At 36.9% G+C, this 13579-nt stretch overlaps 1 protein-coding gene across 7 annotated transcripts in view; it reads right to left on the bottom strand.

The window, feature by feature from the left end:
* Nucleotides 1–13579, bottom strand: part of FGF13 (fibroblast growth factor 13) — a 386748-nt gene that overhangs the window by 126348 nt on the left and 246821 nt on the right. Inside the window, exon 1 of one of the 7 annotated variants that reach the window (XM_063432000.1) lies at nt 2327–2397. The exons of the other annotated variants lie outside the window; for them this stretch is intronic. Coding sequence (XP_063288070.1) covers nt 2327–2360 — 34 coding nt within the window. The 5' untranslated portion in view covers nt 2361–2397. Of the gene's footprint in view, nt 1–2326; nt 2398–13579 lie in introns of those variants that run through there. 7 annotated transcript variants of the gene reach the window in all.

Here is a 13579-nt window from a genome sequence, read left to right as displayed (position 1 = left end):
TCAGCATCTTCCTATATGTTTGCCAAAGTAAGCATGATGGAGCCTTCTTTCCCACTTTTAGCATGTTTGTACCAAGTTTATGGAGGATGGTGGGTGTTTGGAGCATTCGCACAAACACACATACAAACAAAAAGTGATCCAGTCCTTAGCAATTCAATTTATGGACTTTCCCTCCATACCAGCTCCACAACAGTCAGAGTGGACTTGCAGAGAGAGAAAGTAAAGGGTCCACTTTCCTATTTGACAGACTATATAACTATATGTTAGTGTGAATGACAGATGTGTCACTGTGTGTGTAACGTGTGTCTGTCTGCATCTTCAGGTACGTACGTTTCTTTGTGACTTGCCTCTATTTCTGTCTTCTGATGTGCCAGTGTGAAAGTATGGACTGTGTATTATGGTTATATATTGCCATTAAGGGGTACTGGATATATTGACGTTTTTGACCAGTCTCATGATTTGTTGTGTACATCCCTAACATTGCACACCTATGTGAACATTCAATGTGCACTCTTCTATGAGAATAGTTACATAGCAGCTGTCCATGGTGCTGATCATTTAAAGCCTAAAGATAAACTTTACTGCTTAGAATAATCAACACATTCGGATAGATTACAAGCAAAGGTAATAAAGCTCTTTTTCAATTGACATTTTCTTGAAATGTCCCATGATCCTCAGTGTGCAGCCTGTGAGCATGGATGGATGCGTGTGAAAATCATGTGAAAATTATCCATGTATTAATGCTAATAAGTATGCCATTACCAACTCTCTTAATTACATATAAAGTTTGCTGATAAATTACTTAATAAATTTTTATAGCAAATGTTAATAAGTGTATGCATAAATGAAGAAAACAAAATCACACTCTATTATATGCCTTGAAATACATGTTTTAAAAATCTTACTGCAACAAATGCATGAAACAGTTTCAATAAGTCTATCTATCTATCTATCTATCTATCTATCCAGCCATCTATCTACCTGTACTCGGCATAGACAACCTCCACGATCCCCCCCATTTTTTGTAAACTATAGATTCCTTGATCTTTAGTAAATGATGTCATTAACCCCTTAAGTACTAAACTTCTTGAATAAAAGGGAATCATGACATGTGTCCTTAAGGGGTTAAGGAAGTTCCTTGCAGTTAAGAGGTCAAGAGATATTCCTATTTAAGGATTTGGTTTTAGCATGATTGATCATTACTGACAGGTAAACCAGGGGCAACTTAACTTGGGTGAGCATGAATGTATCATTACACTTCTATGTGCCATTAATATTAAATGAGCATACACACACTAAAATACAGAGCTTGCATTTGTGCCTTATCTCATAGAGAACAAGGCATGCATTATATATATGAGTGAGTATATTATTACCTAATTTCCTGTTGGTTAAAAGTATACATCGCTAATAATGATCATTCCTGATGCTACAATGACATCCTTACTATGATAATATATGCATTTATTTCTTAGCTGTCTAATGATTAAGATATATATATATATATATATATTTTTATTTATTTATTTTTTACATTTCTAAATAAGAGCTAGGTACAGAAAGCCCCTGGATAAACATCTATCTGAATCAATGCCGCTGTTTATGGGAGAGATAAAAATACAGGACGTCTTGGCTAATATTCAGCATTATGGGCGTTGGTCCATAAGCCTATTTAATTAATGTTACAGGATGTGAACAAACCTTTAATTTCTATCGACGACAAATAAAAGCAACACACATTACAAACTGCAGATCTAACATTCACAATTAAACTTTTCTCTTTTAATTCTTACGTAAAGTTGTTTAATTCCATTAACTAATTCCCTTTACATGTCAAGGATATAAGAGGTCACAGAGGGCTTACTGGGATGTATTCAGGTGATCATTTTTAATCAAAATATTACAGAATACAAAGGTGCAGATACACATATTCTCTAGATAGAATATGTACATTCAGAGTTATTTTTAGCAATTATTCTTAGAAGAGTGAGTCAAGAGCTTCTAAAAAAATTCTGCAACAATATAGCAAATTCAAATTATAGATCAACTGCATATCTCATATTTTAAGAAGAGCTAAGCCACCAAACTGAACATTTGCACTAAACGTGAACATAAATGTATTTTTGTTTTATCACTGGTAAACGTTTTTATTTATATATGTATACTATAGTTTCTAGTTCATTATTAAAAGTTAAAGATACATCTAAAAGGCTTAGTTAAAACTGAAAATAAAATTTAAAAAATCAGCAATAAAAACTACCATGTATTTAGTTTTACATTTTAATCATATAAACTTAATTTTTTTAAATAAATTAGAACATCTTACCTGAATATGACTTTCTTAAACCACCCAAAGCCATCTTTGAAGCAGAAGCGTTCAGGCACAGCTGCAGTCTACATTTGCAGCAGGCTGATAGACAAGGGAACTTTAAGGCATATTTAAAGTATTCTCTAAGGTACTGGCCAGACCCATCAAGCCTATACTAGTGGTAAACAGAAATCATTAATGGGTATTAATGACAGGCCATTATGACTTTCAGAGATCATTAATGATTCATCATGTAGCAGTATTGTTCTGGCAATATCTAACAATTTCTTGGACTTGAATGTCGTTCCGTCCTTTTATTCATAGCTAAACAAATTATTCTTTAGCACAAATTTTCTCTTCTAACTTCTAGAATTACAAAAAAGGCTTGTAACCGGATACCAGCTCACATTAAATTATCTCTCTGTGTGTGACGGCCTAAATGCTAGATTCAGCTGGCTTTAGAGCATAGTGCACTAGAGAGATCAAGGTTTACATAGACCACACTAAACAATTTATTGTTTTATTTTTTGTTGAGTTATATGAGTCAGAATCACTAAACCTGGTTTATTTATTATCTATTTATTTAAATTATTTGAAACTATTATTTTTTTTGTATAAATGGAAATGTTGATGGTATAGTACCTATAGTAAGTAGTTAAAAAAAAATAGGTACAATAACTATAAATAGTTTAAGACTATTGTTTTATTAAAATTGTGTTTTGAAAACTCCTCTATAAATGAACAATGGACAAAAAAAACAAAAACATGACCGCTCCTCTCGTGATGAACAGCCTAGACCTGATTAGACAATAGACCTGCCATATACAAGTTGGCCACCCGAATGCTGGGTGAGTCTACCTTTGTCTTATATGTTAGAAATTCAACATTCTTACCCATGCCCTCTACCTGTTGGCCATGGAAACATCTTATATATCATTGGACTTTCACAAGTTTCTCGACCAATCAATTATTAAATGGGCATAGCCTATTCAGAATTGTACAGCGTTTGTGGTAACTTTGATTTTTATATGTTTGTATATGTTTAATGAAACTTGTGCTGCTTATACCTATACTTCTCCAGGATGCTATTTTTTGTGACTGCTACTTTAATTGCTTCTCTTTTATTTGTTAGTAGTCATGTGCATGGGGAAAATTTTCGGTTCGGTTCGGCATTCCGAAATTCGGGACTTCGGCAATTCGGCATACTCATAATAAGTAATAAAAATTACTTAGTATTAGTACATTTTGCCCCTACTTGCTATACCGTGAGTAGGGGCATGTCTATTAAACAGTGAGCAGCCTGTGGCTGCTCACTGTTAAAAAAAAAAAAATATAGGGTCCCCCCCTCCTGAGCCCCCACCCACGACGCACAAGTGGGGGCTTTTAAACTAAACGGGGGACCTATTGCCCCACCCGGACCCCCACCCCTGGCCGGCGGGTGTCGGCCCTAAAGTAAAATGATAGGGGGGACCTATTGTCCTCCCCCTGGCCTCCACCCCTGAGCGGTGGGTGGGGGCTCTAAATACTAATAAGGGGGGACCTAATGTCCTCCCCCCTGGTGCTCACCCCTGAGCAGTGGGTGGGGACCCTACAGTAAAAAAAGGGGGGACCTAATGTCCTCCCCCTGGCCTCCACCCTTGAGTGGTGGGTGTGGGCCCTAAATACTAATAAGGGGAGAGGACCTAATGTCCTCCCCTCTGGCCCCCACCCCTGAGCGGCAGGTGGGTGCCCTAAATTGGAATAAGGGGGGACCTAATGTCCTCCCCCCTGGCGCCCACCCCTGAGCGGCGGGTGAGGGCCCTAAATACTAATAAGGGGGGGCCTAATGTCCTCCCCCATGGCCCACACCCCTGAGCAGTGGGTGGGGACCCTAAATTGGAATAAGGGGGGGGGGACCTAATGTCCTCCCCTCTGGCCCCCACCCCTGACTGAGCGGTGGGTGGGGGCCCTAAATAAAAATGTTACCCCCCTAGGTGACTAGGGGTCCCTAAACACCTAGTCACTCCCCCCCCCAAAAAATTACCCCTACCTATCCCCCTTACCCTAAAAATATTGAGGGGAGAGACCTTTAACTAAGTACCTGTAAAAAATATAAAACTTACCATTCAATGTTTTATTTCTTCTAAAATCTTATTTTTTCAGCCCCAAAAAGGCCAAATTAAAAATCCATAATAACCAACATTTACCTGTCGCAGCACTCTGATTGGTTGGCTTGAAATCCACCAATCAGAGTGCTCTGTGTCAATTTACACAGCGTGGGAAAGTTCTTTGGAATTTTCCCAGGCTGTGTAATTTGACTCATAACTCTCTGATTGGTGGATTAAGTAACCAACAGGCTGCTCACTGTTTAATAGACATGCCCCTACTCGCAGTATAGCGCGTAGGAGCATACTTTACTAATACTAAGTAATCTTTACTTAGTATTAGTAAATTTGGCTGAAAGACCAATTTAGGTCTTTCAGCCTTTTAGTAGATAGCTCCCTAATACCGTGGGAATTAGGGAGTTATCTACTTATTCATTCCTGTCATTACACTGACTGGCTAAGTAACTTACATTTTATATGAATGTATGTTACTTGATTGTTGTAAGTGTTGCAAATGCTTACAGCTGAATCCTGGCTATGTTTGTATACTTTTTATTTAAAATTGTATACAGTGTAACATTCTTCATTCTTCCACTGAGTAAGTATATTAGTTCTTAGGCAATACTGTGCTTCGGCACTTCAGCACTTCGGCACTTCAACACTTCGGAACTTCAGCAACTTCAGCACTTCAGCAACTTCAGCACTTAAGCACTTCAGCACTTCAGCACTTCAGCACTTCAGCACTTCAGCACTTCAGCACTTCGACACTTCGACACTTCAGCACTTCGACACTTCGACACTTCGACACTTCGACACTTCGACACTTCAACACTTCGGTAATTCGGACTTAAACCATTCGGCAATTCATCTATTCGGACATTCGGAAGTACCCGAATATCCGAATTGCCCGAAATTCATCCGAATTCACATTCGGATCGAAACTAATTGCACATGTCTATTTGTTAGCACCCTAAAATGAGTTAGACATAAATGTTTAATAGTGATCAGACACAATCTTTATGCCATGTTATTACTTGTTGTTAAATGGTCTCTTGCAGCTATTGTGGCGTAACAGACCAATTGTTCTTTTATCGTACACAAACAAAAATAAAGAATTTAATAGTGATCAGACATTATAAAATATAGTTTTTTTGCCATTTGTGTTTGCCTGCTTTTCAATGTATAAGACTACAGGGTATACAATGAAAGTATATAGAATAAAGTCAGGCAGTTATAAATCCCATGTATGCAGGTGGTACTTTTTCACCTTAAAAATATGTAACATATTATAAAATAACAAAAGGTCTTGTTAATAACCCTTTTTGGGAAATAGTATATTGTGAAAAAAGAATGAATGCAATATGGCCCAAGCTGTCTTACCATGTCAAGGAATGGGTGATACTAAACAAATCTATGAGCTCTATAACCAATTTAAATTGTATTCACTTTTTATTATTAAATAACTAAATGTGTACGTAAGGCTGATTTTACATAAAAAGGACACAAATGCTTCTTCTCGACAAACTACTGCTTAAAACCACACACTGATCACCAAATATTATGAATGACAAAATAAGGACCTGTTTAGATGGTCTGCATGTGGGGCAAAAGTAATGTGTCAGGTTTGTTCATGAGTAAACTTATTTATAAATGCATTTAGTGAGTTTATTTCTTCCACTTTAAGGACACTATGTTTGTGTAATTTAGTCTACAACTTAATTTATTTATGTATTTCTGTCAGGTGGGGCTTTCACCAATCACACTAATAAAGGCCTAGCAATATTTAATTGCTCAAGGTATATTACAGTCAGTGTCATATCACCAATTTACCTTTCAAATATACCAAATCCTTTACTATCATGAACAGTACTACTGAATGAGGAGCACAACCAACTAAGCGAAAAAGCACTTTATTATACAGGTACACATGCCACAGATATCACCAAATGTCTAACTGTAAATCTCAGTATAAATGTAATCATACATATACAGTCAATATGAAGACTATAACCCAATCATAAAATACAGATAAGCATTCATGGATATGCAGGCTAAATAGTACCAATCCAGATACAAAAGAGAATGGATACCTGTATACAAAGGTTCACCAAATAATACATACCAGAATCAATTGAACCTGTCAAAGTGAATGAGAGGAGGGTGAAAAAGTCACAGATAAGCCCCCAACGTTTCTGCGTGTACGCCTTTATCAAGGGAGCATATTATGAAGAGGAGAATAACCCCTTCATATACCAACAGTGAAATGGGTTGCCACCCACAATAATTGGAGATCTCACAACCATAATCACATGACTGTGGTTGACAAGGAAACCAATAAACAGGAAATGAACACATAACAATATAATATATATGAAAAATCACAAATGAGTCCACACATAATAATAAACAATGAAACGTAAATATAATATGAGCTTAAACCAAAGAAAGGTTCTGTCACCTGAAATGTGTAGGATGATGTCAGAGGATGGATAGAGATCCAAAAGATAATCCATATTTCATGTGGAACGCCTATGTGTTCCACTAGAAATCGAATGAAGTCCCCCAATAAACCCAGGGTACAGCAGAAATTGAATAAAATGCACCGGCGGGACACACAAGCGTCCGCACAGTAAGATTGTCCAAAGCAGCATAACGATTAGTAGAGGAGATCCCCATTGTGACATACATCTGACGGAAGTAAAGTAAAAGTGCGGTTGAGGTTGTGAGGTCTCCAATTATTGTGGGTGGCCACCCATTTCACTCAGGTGTTATTTATGTTGTAATTATTGTAATTAGGTGATTTTTCTCTTCATAATATGCTCCCTTGATAAAGGCGTACACACCGAAACGTTGGGGGCTTATCTGGGACTTTTTCACCCTCCTCTCATTCACTTTGAGAGGTTCAATTGGTTCGGGTATGTATTATTTGGTGAACCTTTGTATACAGGTATCCATTCTCTTTTGTATCTGGATTAGTACTATATAGCCTGCATATCCAGGAATGATTATCCGTATTTTCTGATTGGGTTATAGTCTTCATATTGACTGTATATGTATGATTACATTTATACTGAGATTTACAGTTAGACATTTGGTGATACCTGTGACTTTTGTACCTGTATAATAAAGTGCTTTTTATCTTAGTTGGCTGTGCTTCTCATTCAGTGCTATAGTATATTGTGTTATTGGCCTTTGGAAATAGGGCTTTTAGAGTGAGCACCCTTATCTTTCCATTCATTGTTATTGCTTATATCTATTGCACATGGCTGGCAGCCGGGTGTGCCCACAATTTTTTTGTTAATGTTAAAACTATCATGAACAGTCACATGTATTTTGTGTATATAGTAGAATCTTTATTACCATGGTTACAATAATACAATCATTATAGTATTAAGCATTATTAGCTGTAATAGTATAATTTGCTATTAAAAATTGAGATTGATATGGTCATTTATGGTCCTTAAATAAAACCATCTTACCAAGATGAAGCTTTATGGTCATATTGACTCAATTTATTGAAAAGCGAGAGTGTTTATTAAACATAATGCAGTAATTATGTATAAAGGGATTCAATAAGGAACCAAATGCATACTCACAGACACAATGGCTATAACCTTCCTCTGGGAGACAGATACATAAAACAATAATCTGTCTAAGCTTCTACAACTGTAGCGAGATCTTGAATGTGACAGTAAAGTCCCATTGGAGCTTTCTTAGTAAAATGTCCTGAATCAACAGCCAATATAACCACTTAGAGTCTTCACGAACATTGAAAGCTAAGAAAGAATGAGTTCTACATCACTAATAGGAATTGAATTTATGCACTCACATCAATGAGAAGATAAAATAAAAAGAAGCAGTATTTTGTGAGGTGTTCACCTAATGAATCCCTCCATAATATGCTCTAGGCAAATGACTAAATAAAATGTATATGTAATCATTAAAGGAACACTCCAAACAACATAGCCATTATTGCATGATGAAGTGGTTATGGTGCCAGGAGTGCCCTGGTGCTCTCCCAGTGTAAGCAGTGAAATCATTAGTGAATAGTTTGACCATTTACCATGGGGTCCACCTAGCACCATTCACCACCTCTGTGCAAAAGGAAACTCTTACAAGGAACTTCTGATAGCTCCACTGATCTAACGCCTGTTGTGTAGGGCCAGCTCATTGACTGAGAGCCAATGAGCTAATAACTGCACTGCTGGGCTAGCTCAGTGTAGAGAGCTTCTGGCTACCAGTTTAACTATATCAGGCTGTAGTGGTTATGGTGTTTGTAGTTGTCCTTTATGCAATACAATGCACTAGGAGGACAACACTTTATGAAACAAATAACTACTTCTGCAGCAGAATGGTTTGCAGCATACAGCAAATAATGGTGCTATAGAGAGTAAAACACGTAACATTTCAAGAACTTTTCCAAAAATAATGCAAAGTTGCAGTCAGATATGCTTATTTTATATACTGCATTTTTCTTTTCACACAAAATAAAAGGGAAGTGGTCAAGGAAGCAAAGAGGTTAAATAATTTCAGCATATTTCAAAGTATTACTTTGTCAACAAAATGATGTTACTGCCATCTGCTGGTCATAGATAATTATTAAATACACATCTTCACTGTGCATCTGCACTGCATTATATTAAATAGCACCAGATTATGATGTCATACCTCTATCACAACACAACATCAAGGGAGGTCTGGGAAAGGAAATCTTAGCCAGGTTTCCTATACCACCTAAAAGGCTCAAACCAAGACCTCCATCCATAATAGATTGTAGTGTCACCAGTTATTCAGAAATCACAAATATTATACATGCACATTATAAGCATAACAATAGTTTTTTAATTATATAGTGTTTAAAGGGTCATTCTAAACACAATGACCACGTCTGCTTTGAGAAGTAGTTATGGTAGCAGGAGTCTGTATGTGAAGCACTTCTGCTTGAACTACTGCTCATACTGAGATATTTGCACTTTTATTCCCAGGGCCAGTTACGCCCTTCCCCCCTCCCCCCTCCCCTCCCCCCCCCCCCCCCCCCCTCCCGGCACATAGGACCTTGGAAGCTATGAACTATGTTCCAGATCTCCAAATGTCAATTTTGTACGTGCCCTCAAGGGGAAGCCCTGCTCTCCCCTCTCTCCCACCAAGCAGTCCCTCCCACTTTCCAGCATTTAATTGTTGTTGTATTTTTTAAAATCCCCTGTCCTCCCATTCTCTCCTTCCCCAACCTGGCTCACAGCACGTGCATGCTCTCTAAGACGGGCACATGCTTCCCAATGAGAGATGTCAGAGAGTGTGTGGAAGGCAGGGCTGGGATTTGGCACCTGAGCATCAATGGGTAGTTGTGATTGGCTGAAAGTGTCAGCTGACCGCCTTCAGCCAATCAAAGCTCCCATTGCTTGCAATGACTATCATTAGAAGATAATGTATAATCTTTGCCTTAGCCATACTTCCAGCGGGGCATGGCTGTGGTTGGCCAAGGATCCTCATATAGTGTCAAAAACGGTTTAACACTGAGCGGAGGAACAGTGTCAGGAAACTGAGCACTGTAACCAATTCAATAAGATTAAGTGGTTATAGTGCCTACAGTGCCCCTCTAATTAAACCTTTCAAAGTGTTATTTATTTTTATTTATTGCTATTTTATTTTATTTTAAATAGTATTTTTATTCTCAATAGTATATAAAGCAGGGTCAAAATATTAATTGACTGCCAGATGTTAAGTCCTCCTCCCTTTTATCATAACCCACATCCAGACTGACCAGCCATTAATCCTGTTATGCAGGAAGACCATGCATTAGCACATTATAACTACAGTGACATTTGGTACCCACAAGGTACTTTTTATGACTAAATTATGGAATGCAGCTCAACTTCACTTCCAACTGCCCATAACTTGATACTCATAACATAGTATAACTTTGAAAAACACATTTCAGAAGATACATATTTATTCTTGCTATCATCCCAATGTCTAGAGAGACATGTACTTAGTGGAAATAAAATTCACCCTTTGTATTTATTTAGCTTTTGTCTTATTATAAACCCTGTAAATGAATCTACACACATGGTCTCTAAGCGTTTAAATGTAACTATAGATAAGCAGGGTAAATGTGTACTTATAATTAAATTGATACACATAAATTGTTCACGTACATTTGTCCCCATATAAATAAATGCATACAATTTCCTCATTAATTGTGTGTAGGATATCTTATTATTATTATTATTATTATTATTATTATTATACTGGTGTACTTAAGCAATGATGTAATATGGACATAGGGGTTGATGACCTTAAGAATATAAATTGATTTTTCACACATTTGATGAGCTACACTGTGAATCAGGTGGTACTTTTAGCCAGTGCCAGGCAAATGTGGTTTATCTGCATATACCCCAATTAAGCTGCTCATTTAATACTGAGACAGGCCTTTTATCAGCCATTGATAGAGCAACTGTTTAAATGACAGTGATCTGTGTTCCATCTATGAACAGCTATATGAAAATATGTGCATAGTGGTTTTACTTTGCTGAGCCTGCAGACGTAAAGTCTGTAAATGCAAATGAAGGCTTTAAGTGCTCTGCACTTACTCCCTGGCAGCCATGATTACAAAGAGTTTTTATTATCGCATTTGTATGCATATCTTTGTGGCTTTTAGATAAAAGTTTTCTTTTTTTTTTAAAAGGAACACTATACGGTCAGGAACACAAACATGTATTCTTGACCCTATAGTGTTAAAACCACCATCTAGCCCCCTGGGTCCCTCATGCCTCCCTAAACATAGCAAAATCTTACTTGTATTCATGCCTGAAGCTGTTGCTCTGTATACTGTTTGCCTTAGAATAGCAAACTGTCTGCTGACATCATCAGAAGTGGTGGCCTGATCCAATCACAGTGCTTCTCCATAAGATCGGCTGAGACTGACAAGGAGGCAGATCAGGGGCAGAGCCAGCATGATTCAAACACAGCACTGGCCAATCAGCATCTCCTCGTAGAGATGAATTGAATCAATGAACCTCTATGAGGAAAGCTCAGTGTCTGCATGCAGAGGGAGGAGATACTGAATGTTTGGATGCATTTTAGGCAGCCATGGCCCAGGAAGGATCTCAAACAGCTATCTAAGGAGTGGCCAGTGAAGTTATCACTAAGCTGTAATGTAAACACTACATTTTCTCTGAAAAGACAGTATTTACTGCAAAAAGCCTGGAGGTAATGATTCTACTCACCAGAACAAATTCAATAAGCTGTAGTTGTTCTGGTGACTGTAGTGTCCCTTTAACTGTTTTTTGACCACACACAATGCAATGAATGCATGACTTTGCTGAATTAAAGCTGATAGTAAAAAAAAAAAGAAAAAAAAGAAAACATATTTATATGCATGAAAAGGCAAAAAAAAATTATGTAAGTTAATTATTAAATCTTCAACGCCATTAATACAGTATTTGTAGGCCTATGTAAGCACACCAATTGTATCATGCATTTTTTGGAGCTAGTACAGTTGGAACAGTAGTGACCTCTTGTGGTATTTATATAATAATACAAAGTATATGTCTAAACTATGGAGAATTTAGATTTTATTATAATTTATTTAGCTATATTTTAGAACTTTACTTTACCTGATAACATGGTGTGCTTATTAAGAAGATAATACTTTTTTGCTTCTAAAACAAAGCAAGAAGTTAGCTGCATTAGAGCAGTGATTCTTAAACCATGGTTTGGATTACAACTATTGGTTTGGATCAACCATGGGTTAGATCCTTAACTAGTTAGTGGGTCACGTGGTAGGTTATATTTATCATCCCCAAGCACATCCAAGCAATGTGTTGTTACTATAGCAGCACCACCTTCCCCAGTGCAATGAAGACCTTTGACGTTTGCAATAGTCTATAAGTTATTTTAAAAAATGAATTTCAAAATCAGTTAGTTAACACTGGTATATTGAACATTAAGTTAATTTTACATTTAAAGAATGGATGACCATGCTTAGATCTATAAAATTTGAATGCATACTTTTGGTCCTACTAAAGTATTCGAGATAAAGTGCATTTTTAGTAATATAGGTTTTATATACTGTGTTTGAGCGTGTGTGTGTGTATAATTACATGCATTAAGGCATCTTTAGTGGTTACTTCATACTAAATCACTCTACTTATTAATTTATTACACAGAAGAATAGAGAATGATTGTATACTTCATCCATCTAAGTAGGGGTTTGTTTGTAATTGATGAATACGTGAGAGATCCTCATCAATCAAACTTATAAGCTTATATGTCAACAATCAGTCTAAGATATTTTATTTAATAATGTACTCCAATATTACATTAAGAGCTGATGGATGTTTTGTGTTTTGTTTTGACTTTGTAAGCTGATTGCTTATCCTACAGTGCCATCTTGTGGACAAATTTGAGTAACACTGATATATTGTACATACAATATAGATCAATGCTCATCAACCCTCTCCTCAAGGCACACGTAACAGTCCGGGATTTAGGGATTACCCAGGTGTGTCTAAAGTGTTTAGAGAAAGGGAAAAAAAACACCTTAGGTGTCTAAGGTATTTTTAGATTTAGTTATTTTTAAACACCTTAGATACACCTGTGTAATTCCTAAATCCTGGACTGTTAGGTGTGCTTTGAGGAGAGGGTTGAGGAGCACTTGTATAGATAACTAAATTGTATTATGACAGTGGAGTTACTAGGGAGGTATGGAGCATGTGTACTGCATGTTTCACTGTCAAAGGGTTGACACCAGCCAAAGCAGAGCCTAGCAGCTGAGTGCATGGAGTAAGGAGGAGTATGGAAAACATTTCACATTGAAATATTGAACATAAAGACTCCAAGCATTATGACTTCTTCAAAGCACTGAATTGGTCATGGTGGTTGGAATAACCCTTTAATACTTTATTTTTATTATGTGTCTACTACATTGAAGTGGTATCAGTAGCAAAAGAAGGCTTCTCTGGAACTTTTGGAAAAGGTGGTCAAGGCTGTGGACTTGTTCTATTGTGTTTCATAAGATAATGTATATTTTTCTCACACTGTAAGAATGATATCATGAACTGTACATTTGCCATCATTAAATATGTCAGTCACAAAACACATGGTAACAATTAGACTTGTGCATTCAGTTTCATGCTGGTGAATTCCGTATAAGGAATTGCCATACGAATGTATAAAATGTATA

This window comes from Pelobates fuscus, chromosome 9 (assembly GCF_036172605.1).
Source record: "Pelobates fuscus isolate aPelFus1 chromosome 9, aPelFus1.pri, whole genome shotgun sequence".
NCBI lineage: Eukaryota > Metazoa > Chordata > Amphibia > Anura > Pelobatidae > Pelobates > Pelobates fuscus.
Note: the sequence above shows the minus strand (reverse complement) of the source record. Positions and strands in the feature narration are given on the sequence as shown.